Consider the following 12779-nt stretch of genomic DNA (forward strand, 5'->3'; position numbering starts at 1 on the left):
TGCCTTGCTCAAGGGCACCTCAGTCGTGGTATTGATATATCAATAACATATATATCAATATATTAATAACATATCCCACCTCAATAACATCAGAAGTGTTTTGCAATATAATATGAACATATGATATATGTCATATCTTTTATACTGTAAAATGTATGTAGGCCATACAGATGAATTCACAGAGGGACAGATACATTTCTCCAGTAATGGTGTAGCATGCTTTTAGAACATGCTTATTGTGCTTTGTTCGAAATAAAAATTAAAATGTAATGAACCCCTTCAATGTTTAGTTAGGGTTCTCCATCATTTTTTATTTTTTTCCGGGTTGTTTAAATATGGGTCTCTAATTTAGGCACATGACCTACATCCAAACCATTGTGATTCAAAAACGTGAGGGTGCCTTTGAGAACAGACAGCCCCTGTGCTCCTGCTGTTTGATGTGGTGTGGGCGAACCCTCGATGGCTCCAAGCCTATCAGTCGAATGTTCTCGAGCAACATAAAGCTCTGGGGGGAAGTAAACAGCAGTCACGGTGCGCTCCTCCTCCTCTCCATGTGCTTCCCCCACGGCTCTCCTCCCCCTCATCAGAGCGGTGCTCATTTGCATAAAATGTGTGTCAGTAGGACAGAGCTCACATGCAGCGCGCGCATGCAGAAGGCATTCCGAACGAGTCCACGCGCATTCATCAGCCACTGAGCGCAGAGAGGAGGAGGAGGAGGAGGAGGACGCAAGAGGAAGGAAGGAACTGCAGCTCTACTACAGCAGCGTGACTGGGAAGGAAAGAAAGAGGGCGTGAGAAACAGAGCAACAGTTCTTGGCATACAAAAACACAAACAATTTAAAGGGCAAAGAAAGGAGGGGGAACGCTCAGTCACATTTTTAAGACACCTGAAACGTGTCCGGTGTTTGTGTGTGATGCTTGTGCTCGTCTCAAACTAGTTACACAGCTCTGCCTTGTGCACTGGCTCTGATTGTTTTGAAGAAAAGCGCTACTGTGGTGCACTCGAGACAGTCTTTAAGCACATCTTTCAAAGAGAGAAGACGGCACATTGCCCTGCTTAAGTTACCTGAAGGACGCTTCTGTTTAGAGACTTTCAAGAACAGACTTCTTGAAGTTCTTACCTGTCTGGACGGAATTTGAAACACGCTGAAAATTATAGACTCTCCTCAGATACCTGCATTTCCTTCATCAACACCAGGAACAGGCATCATGGACGGCAGTCCAGGTGAGTTCAAAACTATATATTGACTATAAATAGGATTAATTATTTGCACGGATGATCGTAATGTTTCATTCACCCGTTTAGGTATTTTAGCCAACTTTGTCATTTGTTTTAATATCTTGTTTAACACGAATATACTGGAACTACTACATTTGAATATAAAATGAATACATACTGTCAGGATTTGTAATTAAATTACATTATATTTTGACGTTTATCATTTCACACACACACACACACAACATGATGCTTTTTAGCATCTTCACGCTTCAATGAATGTCAAATATTATTTTATTTGATTTTTATTTATTTTTTTACTATGTCGCGAACTTGAGCGAATGGACTACTAATGTTTTGACAAATGTTTCCGGGTCTCGCGTTGCACTGAAACAAACTCACGCGCAGGTCGCTCTGCTCACGCGCTCTTCACAGCAGACGCATCATGCTCATCAATTAATCGTGAATTGTTTCACGACCTCCAATCCAGCGACTTGGTGCAAAAAAATGAATTTGCCAAAGAAAAGCTATCTAGCCTAATTCCGTTCCGTTTCTTTAGTGATTTAGCACCCGTCTGCAGTATAGGCGTGGGTCAAATCCAAACCCAACCTTGGCTACTTTAAGGTTTTTGTTTTCGACCAGGTTCCTGTGATTCATTAACCGAGCCATGCTTGTGCGCCGATGACTGCCTGTCATGATCTATAGAGCTCCTCCTGAACATTCACCCCAACACGTGCTCAAAGTGTCCATAGCTGCTCATGAACATGTGAGAAGATAACCATCATTTATGAAAGGAACACAATCAACATTTATGGCACAGCAGGCAATAAACCATTGTTTTGTTTATCACATGGCTTTCCTTATGAGGCAATCACATGTTTATTAGAAGGCTAATCTTAAGTTATATACAAGTACTCTTAGATTTGAATTTTAATAAGTCTGAATGTGAAGTATCCAACTTATAATGTAATAAGCTTTGGCAGCAAGTATAATAATGATATACATAGGAACTCAGTAGGCTCTAAATTACAAGATTAATATACAATCTCTTGTATATCATCACAGGCAACGATTTACTGAAAGGTTCAAGCATCACATTTAAATCTAAAATATTAACATCTCTGGAAACACGCAGCTGTGTTGGTAATGTCATCCCCAGTGGGGTGTTTTGTGAATCTGGTGCCGGGGATTTCTTAGAAAGCGCTCAGCTTGCCACCAAACACGTTTTGCATGTCATCAGACATGATAATGTCAGGCGCAGTGCATTCATACAGACAGACTTTCACTTTCACCGTCACGAGGATCAACTCCGAGCTCCACGTGCCACGCGTGATTTCCCAGGCACACACCCCCTCCTTGCTTGTGTTTTTGTTCCGGCAGCTCGTGTCTCATCCAGCCTCTGAAGGGAGGGAGGCTGGTCACTGGGTCAAAGTCAAAGAGGCACAGATCTGAGCTCAGATCTTTCTTCTCTGCCTGCATGATCTCGGTCTATCTCACATGTTTATAACAAGCATACGCTTATGTGATTTCAGGCCACGAACGGCTCCTATAAAATATTAAGTTGTAAATTAAAGACTTTTAAAAAGAAAATACTAGCTTATTTTACATCTTCTACTTCAAAATGATATGTTTAATTCAGTGCGTTACTTGTAATTATTTGTAATATTTACTATCATAGAGTGAAAATAGTTGGACAAACAAGTGTGTCACTCGCGTATTTGAACACACATGCACATTGTCCCAGTATCTATCGGTATCTGATAGTGTTCTTAATTGCATTATGCACACTTTTTTATTCTTTTAAGGTATGATGTTAAAAAATAAATTAACTATATTAAAAAGTAAATGATAATAATAAACGTTGTTCATTTCATTTGCATAAGTTATACTGCACATGTGTGTAGGCTCCTAGAAGATATAGCAATATTGACCTACTTTTTCAGCAGCAGCACATGTCCGAGGGCTTCCAGCTCTATGAACAAACCTTGAAACAACATCAAAGCCTCCCAACTGAGAAAGCTCACCTGCCAAACCAGTGAAAATAGAATTTACTTAAAGGGACAGTTCACCAAAAATGAAAATTCTGTCATTATCACCCCCATGTTGTTTCAAACTGCATAACATTCTTTTTTCACACAAAATAACATATTGTGTATTATGTATTCTATATGTTATGTAGTCTATATGTTATTATTGTATATTATTACAATGAAATATGCCATATAATACAGCAGAGGTTCTCAACTCTGGCCCTTTCCTGTAGAGTTTAGCATCAACCTTGATCAAACTCACCTGCCAGTAACTTTCTAGCAAAGCCACTGGAAGGCAATCCTGCAACCTTTAGCCAAAAAAGTGTACCGGGTAATGCTGTGGCTTTGGTGGCACTCATGATTGGCTGAGGTGCCTCACGTGATGCATGTTAGCGGTTACACTTTTTCCAATGGTAATTAACCCTCACATCTCCCAATAATAAGACAATCTCTATTTCTAGTGATCCTGAAGACTTTGTTTAGTTTGTTCAGGTGCTAAACTCTGCAGGAAAGTGCATGGACCTCTGCAATACAACATACTAAACATAATGTACGTTTACACTATTGTGATTTAAATCTATTCACAAAGTGATTATACTAAAAATTAACTTGAATACAGTATCCATGTCTACAGTTATCCTTTTTGAGTGGGAGGTTTGTTTTCCCTCATGGCAGCTGCAAAAGGGCAAACTCAGACAAAAATGACTGAAATTCAATAACCCATTGATTTATTCATTCTTTGAGTCACTCACATTCACCCATGTGCATGTGAGACACACTACACTAAATCAAAGGGTTTGTGTGTCATGGTGTTTAGGGAAATTATATCTGTGTGTATCCCTTTAAAATGAATTAATTTGGGAAGGATAGTTATTGTAGTCTAATCTTTATTTCAAGCCATTTATGAGGCATCACGTTATATAAACAAGTGATATGAGGTGAAATGTGTTGGGTTTAAAAAAAAAAGAAGGCAAACACAAAACAAGCCCGTGTGTCGAGTAAACGTGACCGTGCACGTTCATGCATGCACTCCAGTTTCGGTGACTCGAGTATTATAAACACGCGCGCATAAATATGGCCTTGGTTACTGTTCTTAAGTCCTCTTCAAACGTGAGCAGCAGGCTGGCAGTTTGTGTATTTTCTCTCTCTCTCTCTCTGTCTCTCTCTCTCTCGTACTGCGGCTGTTCTAGCCACGGGACTGCGGAAAGAGGCTTGTGTTTCAGGGCGTTCACTGTGTCAGTAGCGCATGTGAGTCGGCGGTCAGGTGGCTGGCAGCTCTGGTGCGCGTTCCCGGGCGCGCCGCCAGAGGAGCGAGCAGCGCGTGCTGGCGTTCTCAGATCCGTGTTAACGATTCGCAAATTGTTCTTTAGAATCGGTTCTTTATAATGAATCGGTTTAACTGACTCGGGAAGGTTTTTTTTAATGCTTGAAAGGACATAGCCTACAAAAAAGTAAAGAACAGTAAGAAAAATCTTAATACAATTCAAGAAGTCCAGATACTAGCAGCATAACAAAAATGCGTAGATAAAATAAACATAATTCGAAAATTAAGAAAGAAAAATAAATACAGAAATAAAATACAAGGGGCTTAATCATCAAAATATTACACAGTTTAAGGGCTTTTTTTATGACGCATGAGTTTTAAGGGTTTGACTCGGGAAGGTGAATACCGACACGATGGAGACAACACGACTGTCTGACGCAAGGGAAACGCGTTTAATAAGGTGCGGAAACACTGAGCTGACAGAAACGACATTTTAAAAAGCTAAAATATAAAAAGTAATTCAGAACATAATAAAAATCAGGAATTGAACTAACATATAGCTTGTGAAATTCAGCCTGCATTTCCTTGGAACACGTTTTGGAGACGCAACTCAAACGGATCGAATCACTGAAGTGAACCGACTCACTGAAATAAATCTGATTCCTCAACCTTGCACTTGCGCACGTGAGTCAGTCTAGCTCACCCTGGCTCATTTATCACGTTTAAACCTTCCACTGGCGCGGTTTGAAACATGTGATTCATGGAGAAGGTTGAGCTGACAGACTGGGAGAAGCTGAGGATTCAAACATGTGAGACATTCCTGAGTTTACATAGAAATGAGTGGCCTGCGTCCTACTGATCTGGTGGGGAAATATCCTCTAATAAATTACAGATTTGAGGAATTCTGTAGAATGAATTTAAACATGCAAAATTCGTAATACACAATACGTAATAAACATGTGTAAGGTGCAGGGCATATGAAGAAAATAGTAAATTAAGGTGTTCCAATTCTGCAGATTTTGCATGGGCCTATAAATAGGAAGATATTAGAGATTTATATTATAACAACTTTCCGTTTAGTATGTTAATAGATAATGTATTTTTGGTATTGACATACTAGATATGCCACACTGCTGCTGTCGCTGTTACCGCTACAGAGCAATGCATTAAGGATATATCAATCCGCATCATCTGGAGTTTCATGACAGAGCTAGATATAAATAAGACCAGCTTCCCTTAATGTAACATTCTTTGTTTTCCCTCCTTTTCCTTCACACACAGGTGGAGGAGTGATCCTCTATGCAGGCTCAACTGGAAGCGCCAGCCCCAGTCCAGGAAGCCCATCCAGTGGGTACCAATCCCAATCTCCAGCCTCTCAACCCTCGTCCCCAGAGGAGGTCTCTTTCACTGAGCTTGGTTCCCGTAAAAAACATCCAACTGGAAGCAATGGCAACAAACTGGTTTTCCAATTTCCAGAAGTAAGCAGTGCTACCACTGTCAACCCTGTTACACCGACGGTAACATCATCAGGGCAAAACACCTACTCTCACCCATTAGTCGGCAGGCGACCAAGTATGTTCACGGGTACCTTTACCAGTGAGTATTATCTGAGTCATTTTTGATATTGTCTCAAATTCGGTGACCATCGGCCACTGCTAACTTACTATTGACAATTTGTGTTACTAGAAACCGGAGGTATGGTGTTGCTTTGCAAAGTATGTGGGGATATTGCATCAGGATTTCACTATGGCGTCCATGCATGTGAGGGATGCAAGGTGAGAACAGACACATACACACTGCTCCGCTCATAAAATATCCTCAAAATGCATAACTGATGTGTTTAGTGTTGGTCTGAGACTGAAGGCACACACACACACCTACAGAAACACACACATTCACTCTGATCTTGTGTTATCCTCAGGGTTTCTTCCGCCGCAGTATCCAGCAGAACATCCATTACAAGATGTGTGTGAAGAATGAAAACTGTCTGATCATGAGGATGAACCGCAATCGCTGTCAGCACTGTCGATTTAAGAAGTGCCTCTCTGTCGGCATGTCCAGAGATGGTAAGACCTTTAAACATACAGTTATGAACAATATACAAAATTATTATTCTTGCTAAGACTACATTATTTTCAAATATCAGTATTGCTACAAATACTTACAAATACTTAAGTGTTAGGAATGTTGCTGGGTTGGTAAACCACCATCTTGCAACCACCTAGCAATGTTGTAGTAACCTCCCAGTACACCCTAGTATCTGCACTTTTCTAAGCAGTTAGACCAGAATATTGACTGGTTGGTCTTAAGCCAGTAAGAACCCACTTAACATCCACATGCAACACCCTAGCAACTGCTCAGCAACATGATAAAAATGCTCAGTATAAATCAGAAACTTCATAATACAAAGTTTCGCTTTGAAAATCCTGTGATCTTTTCAATCAGAATCTGCAGATTTTGCATCACGTTCAAGTTCGTTACACAAATTTGATACGTCAACCAACAGAAAACTGCTTGTTTTGTAAGTGCTGTTTGATGCAATGGACAATGAGTCTTTTTTTAACTGCAAAATTTCGCAAATGTGACCTCAGCACAACAATATATTTAAAAATACGTTCAATTGTCCTTCATATTTTCTCAGCCCTACTTCCACTATCTGTTCTGTGCTGTTTGCACCTATAGCTTACACCCTGCTCTGACAGTTTCCTTTCACCACTGATTTATTAGTGTGGGCTCTCTGAAATCCCACAAGTCATCACTCACTGTAAAAACTGCAGCAAATCAGGTTAATTTGGGGAATTGGGGACACAAATGGCCCGAGCACCTAGTACACTGCAGTTTAATGTGTTTCCAGGTCTTCATTTGCTGTATTTCAGGATTAATTAAGATCTGAATGCTAGCTGGGATTTAATAAAGTGCTTTGTCGATGTAACCCAGAAGCTAAGAGACCTTTATTTCAATTGAATGCAATGCATAAACATAATATCTTTTCGATTTGTCCTCTAGCACACTTTACCCATACAGGACAGTATTGTCTCTGGGGAACTTTGTAAACTGGGCTGATAATAAATCATATTTTCTGGGGCTAGTGTACATATTTAGGTGACCTAAAAAGCGGGAAAGTAAAGTGATATGCACCATCATATTTCAGCATCACATGATGTACTTGACCTTGTTTTTCTCCCCAGTAGCCACTCAAACTGTAATTACACTAGATTTCGAATTAATTCGGAAGTATATGAATAACTTTTGTGGTTTTAACTTTTCAGGGTACTGTAATGTTCTAGTGCCCTCGAATGCAAAACCATAGCTAATACTCTGTCGCTGACTGTATGATAGATGCTATATTCTGTCTCCATTACATTGTCAATGCACGTGTCACCTGACGTTGATGTTACACTGACTCACGCCTTCACGTGATGGTGCTATATGACACCTCCAAACACAAAAATCCTTCAAATCATTGTTTTCTTATAGACCTAAAGACCTAGTTTTGCATTAGTGCTTGTCTTAGCAGTTTTAGCCTAACCTTTCTCGCTGAAGGCACCTCCCATTGCTCAACACTTGGTGCTCCTTATCAGTCCAGTTTATCATATCACATTCCTCTGCCATACAATGGTTCAGCGCTTAACTATTCGATTGCCCTTAACCTACTAACCCTTTAACTCATGAAAGTATCTGTTTCACCTGCTATCATTCACTCTATCACTCATTCCCTCAGTGACATCTCCTCTGCTTCGGTGACCCACTTCCCAATGGGATATAGACACCGAGAGAGGGAAAGAGAAGGATGGGGGAGGTGTATTATACAGTAGTAGGATCTCTAAATAGCTCTGAGAGGTAGAGTAGGGGGAGACTGGATGGGAAAATGTGGGGGATGTAGAGCAGAAGCTTTGCACAGGAGCTGTAATCTAATATGAAAGCCTGGTGGTCACTGTCTATTATAAAACTAAATGCTGATTTGTCAGTACAATGATCTTGCTGTGCTAAAGTATATCTTATAGTAGAACCATCTTCCAAATGTGTTAATGAGAACCATCTATCAAACCATCTACCAAATGTACGAGAGATTTGAGGATTTAGAAAAAGAAAGTCTGGATTGTCCAAAACATGTATCCGGTCAAAATTGTGTGCACGAGATGGAACAAACCTGGGCCGTTAGACTTCATAGCAGGGACTTTATATTTTTGTGGGGGGAAAAAATAAGGCATTCATTTTATCAGTTTTTGCATTCCCTGGGAATCTAATCAATGACCTTGGCATTGCTAGCAGCTATGCTCTACTGCAGGAGTGTCCAAACTCTATCCTTGAGGGCTACTTTCTTTCTAAGTTTAGCTCCAACTTGCCTGAAAGTTTTTAGTAAAAGTTTTTAATTGGGGTTGTAGCTAAACTTTGTAGGACAGTGGTGCTCCAGGAGCAGGATTTGACACCCCTGACCTGTAGGCCAAATATAGTATAGTGAGCACACACACACACACACACACACACACACACACACACACACACACACACACACACACACACACACACACACACACACACACACACACACACACACACACACACACACACCTACACCTGGAGCAATGGGCAGCCATTTTTGTTGCGGTGCACAGAGAGCAATACTGAGAATCAAACCCACTACCTTGGTGTTATAAATCCAACTCTCTAACCATTAGGCCACAACTGGCCAAAACTGTCCACTTTTTAGTCTACAGGAATTTTTTTAATACAAGATTTGTATTTAATGGCCATTTTATAAATCAGTAAGGCAATCAAAGATTTGCTATCGTTAATAAAGCTACTCCACTGCATGTCTAACGATCCCATTTAACCGTTACTATATTCATAATACAGCACAGCCTCTCATACCACAATTCATTATTGTAAAGCTGTAAGATAATGGACACATTTTATATCTCTATAGTAAGATTTATACCCCCATTTTTTTCCAGCTGTGCGATTTGGGCGCATTCCGAAGCGCGAGAAACAACGCCTACTGGACGAAATGCAGAGTTACATGAACAGCCTTAATGAATCAGCTTCCATGGACATCACCTGTACACCCACCGAGACGCCTACCAGCCCTGAAGATGGCCAGTCAGAAGAGGCCATCTCGCAAGCTTATCGCAATATCTTTGTGAACGGGGAGAAGTTGTTAGTGAAGATTGACGATGACAACAACATCAATAACAACAATCCTTCCTCCTTCCGTCATAATCCAATTCAAGAGTCTGGTTACAGCCAGTCTCACCTTCAGCCAAGCATCTCACCCCAAGATCATTCCATCCATTCCACAACAAGCTGTCAACCCCAATCCAGATGTCCATTCGCCAATCACAACAGCAAACCGACAACCCAAGTTATGGACAACAGTCACTATAACTTCCCACATTCCTCAAGTCCCAGTCAGGGAACTACACCTTCTCAAAGCTACCCATCAAAGCACAACAATTATTCCACTCAAACGTCTTGTCCTTGGAGACTGAGCCCTGGAGCTAAAGTTTTGGTATGTTTTTTATGATGGGATATGATTTGTTTGCTGGTCTTAGTTTACTATTTTCTATAACTTAAATGCTCTCTTTCTGTATTTTTCCAGGCATGTCCTCTCAATGCATGTCCCATCTCCCCAGCCAGTCATTCCAGTCAACAGGTCTGGGAGAGTTTCTCCCAGTGCTTCACTCCAGCTGTTAAAGAAGTGGTTGAATTTGCCAAGAGCATTCCAGGGTTTCAGGCCCTGAGCCAACATGATCAAGTCATGCTGCTGAAGGCAGGAACCTTTCAGGTGAGAAACGCCAACGTCTGTCCTCAAATCAGTTCTTTTGAAGTAATCATTAAAAAAAAACAGTCCAGAGATTCCTTTACTTCATGACCCAGTTGCTTCATCATGCAGTCCCTTGACATTCTGCCTACATCTACATCCTCTAAAATAGTTTTTTGCATAAAGAATCATATCACTGTTTATTATGTGTTGAATAAGTTTTATTAGCAAGGATGTTTTTTGCCATTTCTAACGTTATTTAGAAGCAAAATAAAACAGTTTTAGCATTAAACTGTACTAAATTTAATTTAGTATTTGAGTCAAGATTGTGGCCCTGAGTGAGGACCCATTCAGTTCAGACCAGTTTTGTAAAGTGGTTCAATTGATTAATTTGGCTTAAAGTAACATATATGAATCGGATTTCCCAAGCAGTTTCATTAAAAGTTTCACACAGACATGGTGTTATGGATGAATATTTACAGACTGAACAAGACTGTTTTCTTTATCAATACTCAATAACTGAAAGCAAAATATGTCCAGGGCTTGTACTGCGATGAATAACGTCTTTGAGAGTTATTATGATGAAGTTTACACGGCTGAATCTTCAACAGTTTATTTAATGTTATTTTTCTAACCCTTACTTTGGTTTATTGCAGGTTCTAATGGTGAGGTTCTGTTCGCTGTTTGATGCCAAGGAACGTACCGTAACATTCCTGAATGGTCAGACCTACCCGCTGGCATCCCTGCGAGTGCTAGGCATGGGCGGCCTTCTGGATGCCATGTTTGAGTTCAGCGAGAAGCTGGGGAACATGGGTCTGGAGGCCGATGAGATGGCCCTCTTCATGGCTGTGGTGCTGGTTTCTGCAGGTACCTTGGATACCCAGTAATTGAGAGAATTATCATATGCAAGCACTATTCGAAGTATGTTTTTTAGGTAGTTGCTTGTGAAGACAGATAGCGAGGCAGCTTGCTAGAGTTTGGAACAGAGCTGTAATGCTTACATCCAATATTTCTGTTACTCATCATTATTTTGCTCTCTATCAGATCGTTCAGGTATCTCAGATGTGGGGGCTGTAGAGCAGCTCCAGGAGGATTTGATCGGCGCTCTTCGTGCTCTCATCACTCGGCGAAGGCCAGAGGACAGCTCACTCTTCTCCAAACTCCTGCTACGTCTGCCTGATCTCCGTACCCTCAACAACCAGCACTCTGAGAAGCTCCTAGCCTTCCATATTGACCCCTGAGAACAGAAAGAGACAATTACCAGACCTACCCAAGTCTACACATTAATAAGGGGTCAAAACATAGATTCAGGGTGCTCTTCTTGTACAAAAAAAGCCATGCATATTTCAGGACAAACATCTGATTTTGACTAGCACTTACACGGACACCTCAGACTTGAAACTGACATTGAACTTTTTCAATGCAACATAAGAGGAACAGAAGTATGGAGCAGATGCTGAACATTTTGACTTTTCAGGATTTTCAAGAAATGTAAACCGAGGAAGATGGTGTAGATTTTTGAGGTGATGGCTGATTTATAACTACACTTAATCTGGGTTTCATTGTATAACGTTTTGGGATGTTATAAGTATTTTTCTCACTCCAGATGCTATGCATTTATCATCATATTCAACACATTGTGCAACTTTTCAGATAAACTTAAATTCAATTGCACAATTCAATAATTTCATTAAACACATTCTAATATCTCTTTGTGGACCTTTATAAATATTGTTTATATTTCTCAGGCAGTCAAAACCTTGGTTGTAAAAAACATGTATTATAATTGAAATATATGATAGATTCTTATAACTGTATAAGACTAGTATGTATTCTCGTGTGCTAATGTCATGACAGAACCGGGGGAATGGGTTGTTTAATGAAGAAAGGACTCCTCGATGTCTATTAAAGTGTTAAAGCAACGTAATTTACAACAGCTCTGCATGGATATGGTTTATTCTACCCTTTGCGGTTCAGAATTTTCTGAAAGAGGATGGGTTAGCAGCAAAAGTGGATTTTGCCATTATTACGCAAATTCAATTCATTTATTTCACGTGCATCTAAATGTATATTTGGTAAATGTATTATGCTTATTTTTTTCATAGAGATGGCAGAGTATGTGATATTAAAATATTATCTTTCAAGTTTTGCGACGCATCAGGCTGAGTATTTTATATGCAAGCATATTGTACTGCAGGTTTCATTGCACATGGAATGCTGATGGTGCACAATGGTATCCTAGCAACTGGCAAATGGAACCAGTGTGTATGGAACTGATGGATGATATATGCCAAGATTTCATTTAAATAATGGCTCAAGTGGGAATGGGAATCTTTGTCTCCCTTCATGCATTTTTTAAATCAACAAATTGAAGACAATATCAATATGTTGCCATTGCTGCATAGTATTACAACACAGACTAAACATTATCAGATTATTCAGTTTATAAAGAGTTAATCAACCTGAAATCATGTGCCGTTAATCATGTAATATTACAGTTATAGC

At 40.1% G+C, this 12779-nt stretch overlaps 1 protein-coding gene across 3 annotated transcripts; it reads left to right on the forward strand.

Moving 5' to 3' along the window:
* Nucleotides 1–625: 625 nt before the first annotated feature.
* On the forward strand, nt 626–12423 carry LOC306855366 (nuclear receptor subfamily 1 group D member 1-like). 3 transcript variants are annotated; one of them, XM_079394025.1, is made up of 8 exons: nt 626–1225; nt 5795–6109; nt 6200–6288; nt 6435–6579; nt 9469–10022; nt 10113–10298; nt 10931–11141; nt 11319–12423. In XM_079394025.1, exons 1-8 carry the CDS (start codon nt 1210–1212, stop codon nt 11513–11515), a joined length of 1713 nt encoding a protein of 570 aa, XP_079250151.1. In that variant the 5' UTR covers nt 626–1209; the 3' UTR covers nt 11516–12423. The 3 variants fall into 3 exon arrangements, with proteins under 3 accessions (XP_079250151.1, XP_079250152.1, XP_079250150.1); XM_079394026.1 differs by lacking the exon at nt 626–1225 and adding an exon at nt 4540–4973; XM_079394024.1 differs by lacking the exon at nt 626–1225 and adding an exon at nt 4554–5322.
* Nucleotides 12424–12779: the final 356 nt, after the last annotated feature.

The sequence above is a fragment of the Barbus barbus genome (genome assembly GCF_936440315.1).
Source record: "Barbus barbus genome assembly, chromosome: 35".
NCBI lineage: Eukaryota > Metazoa > Chordata > Actinopteri > Cypriniformes > Cyprinidae > Barbus > Barbus barbus.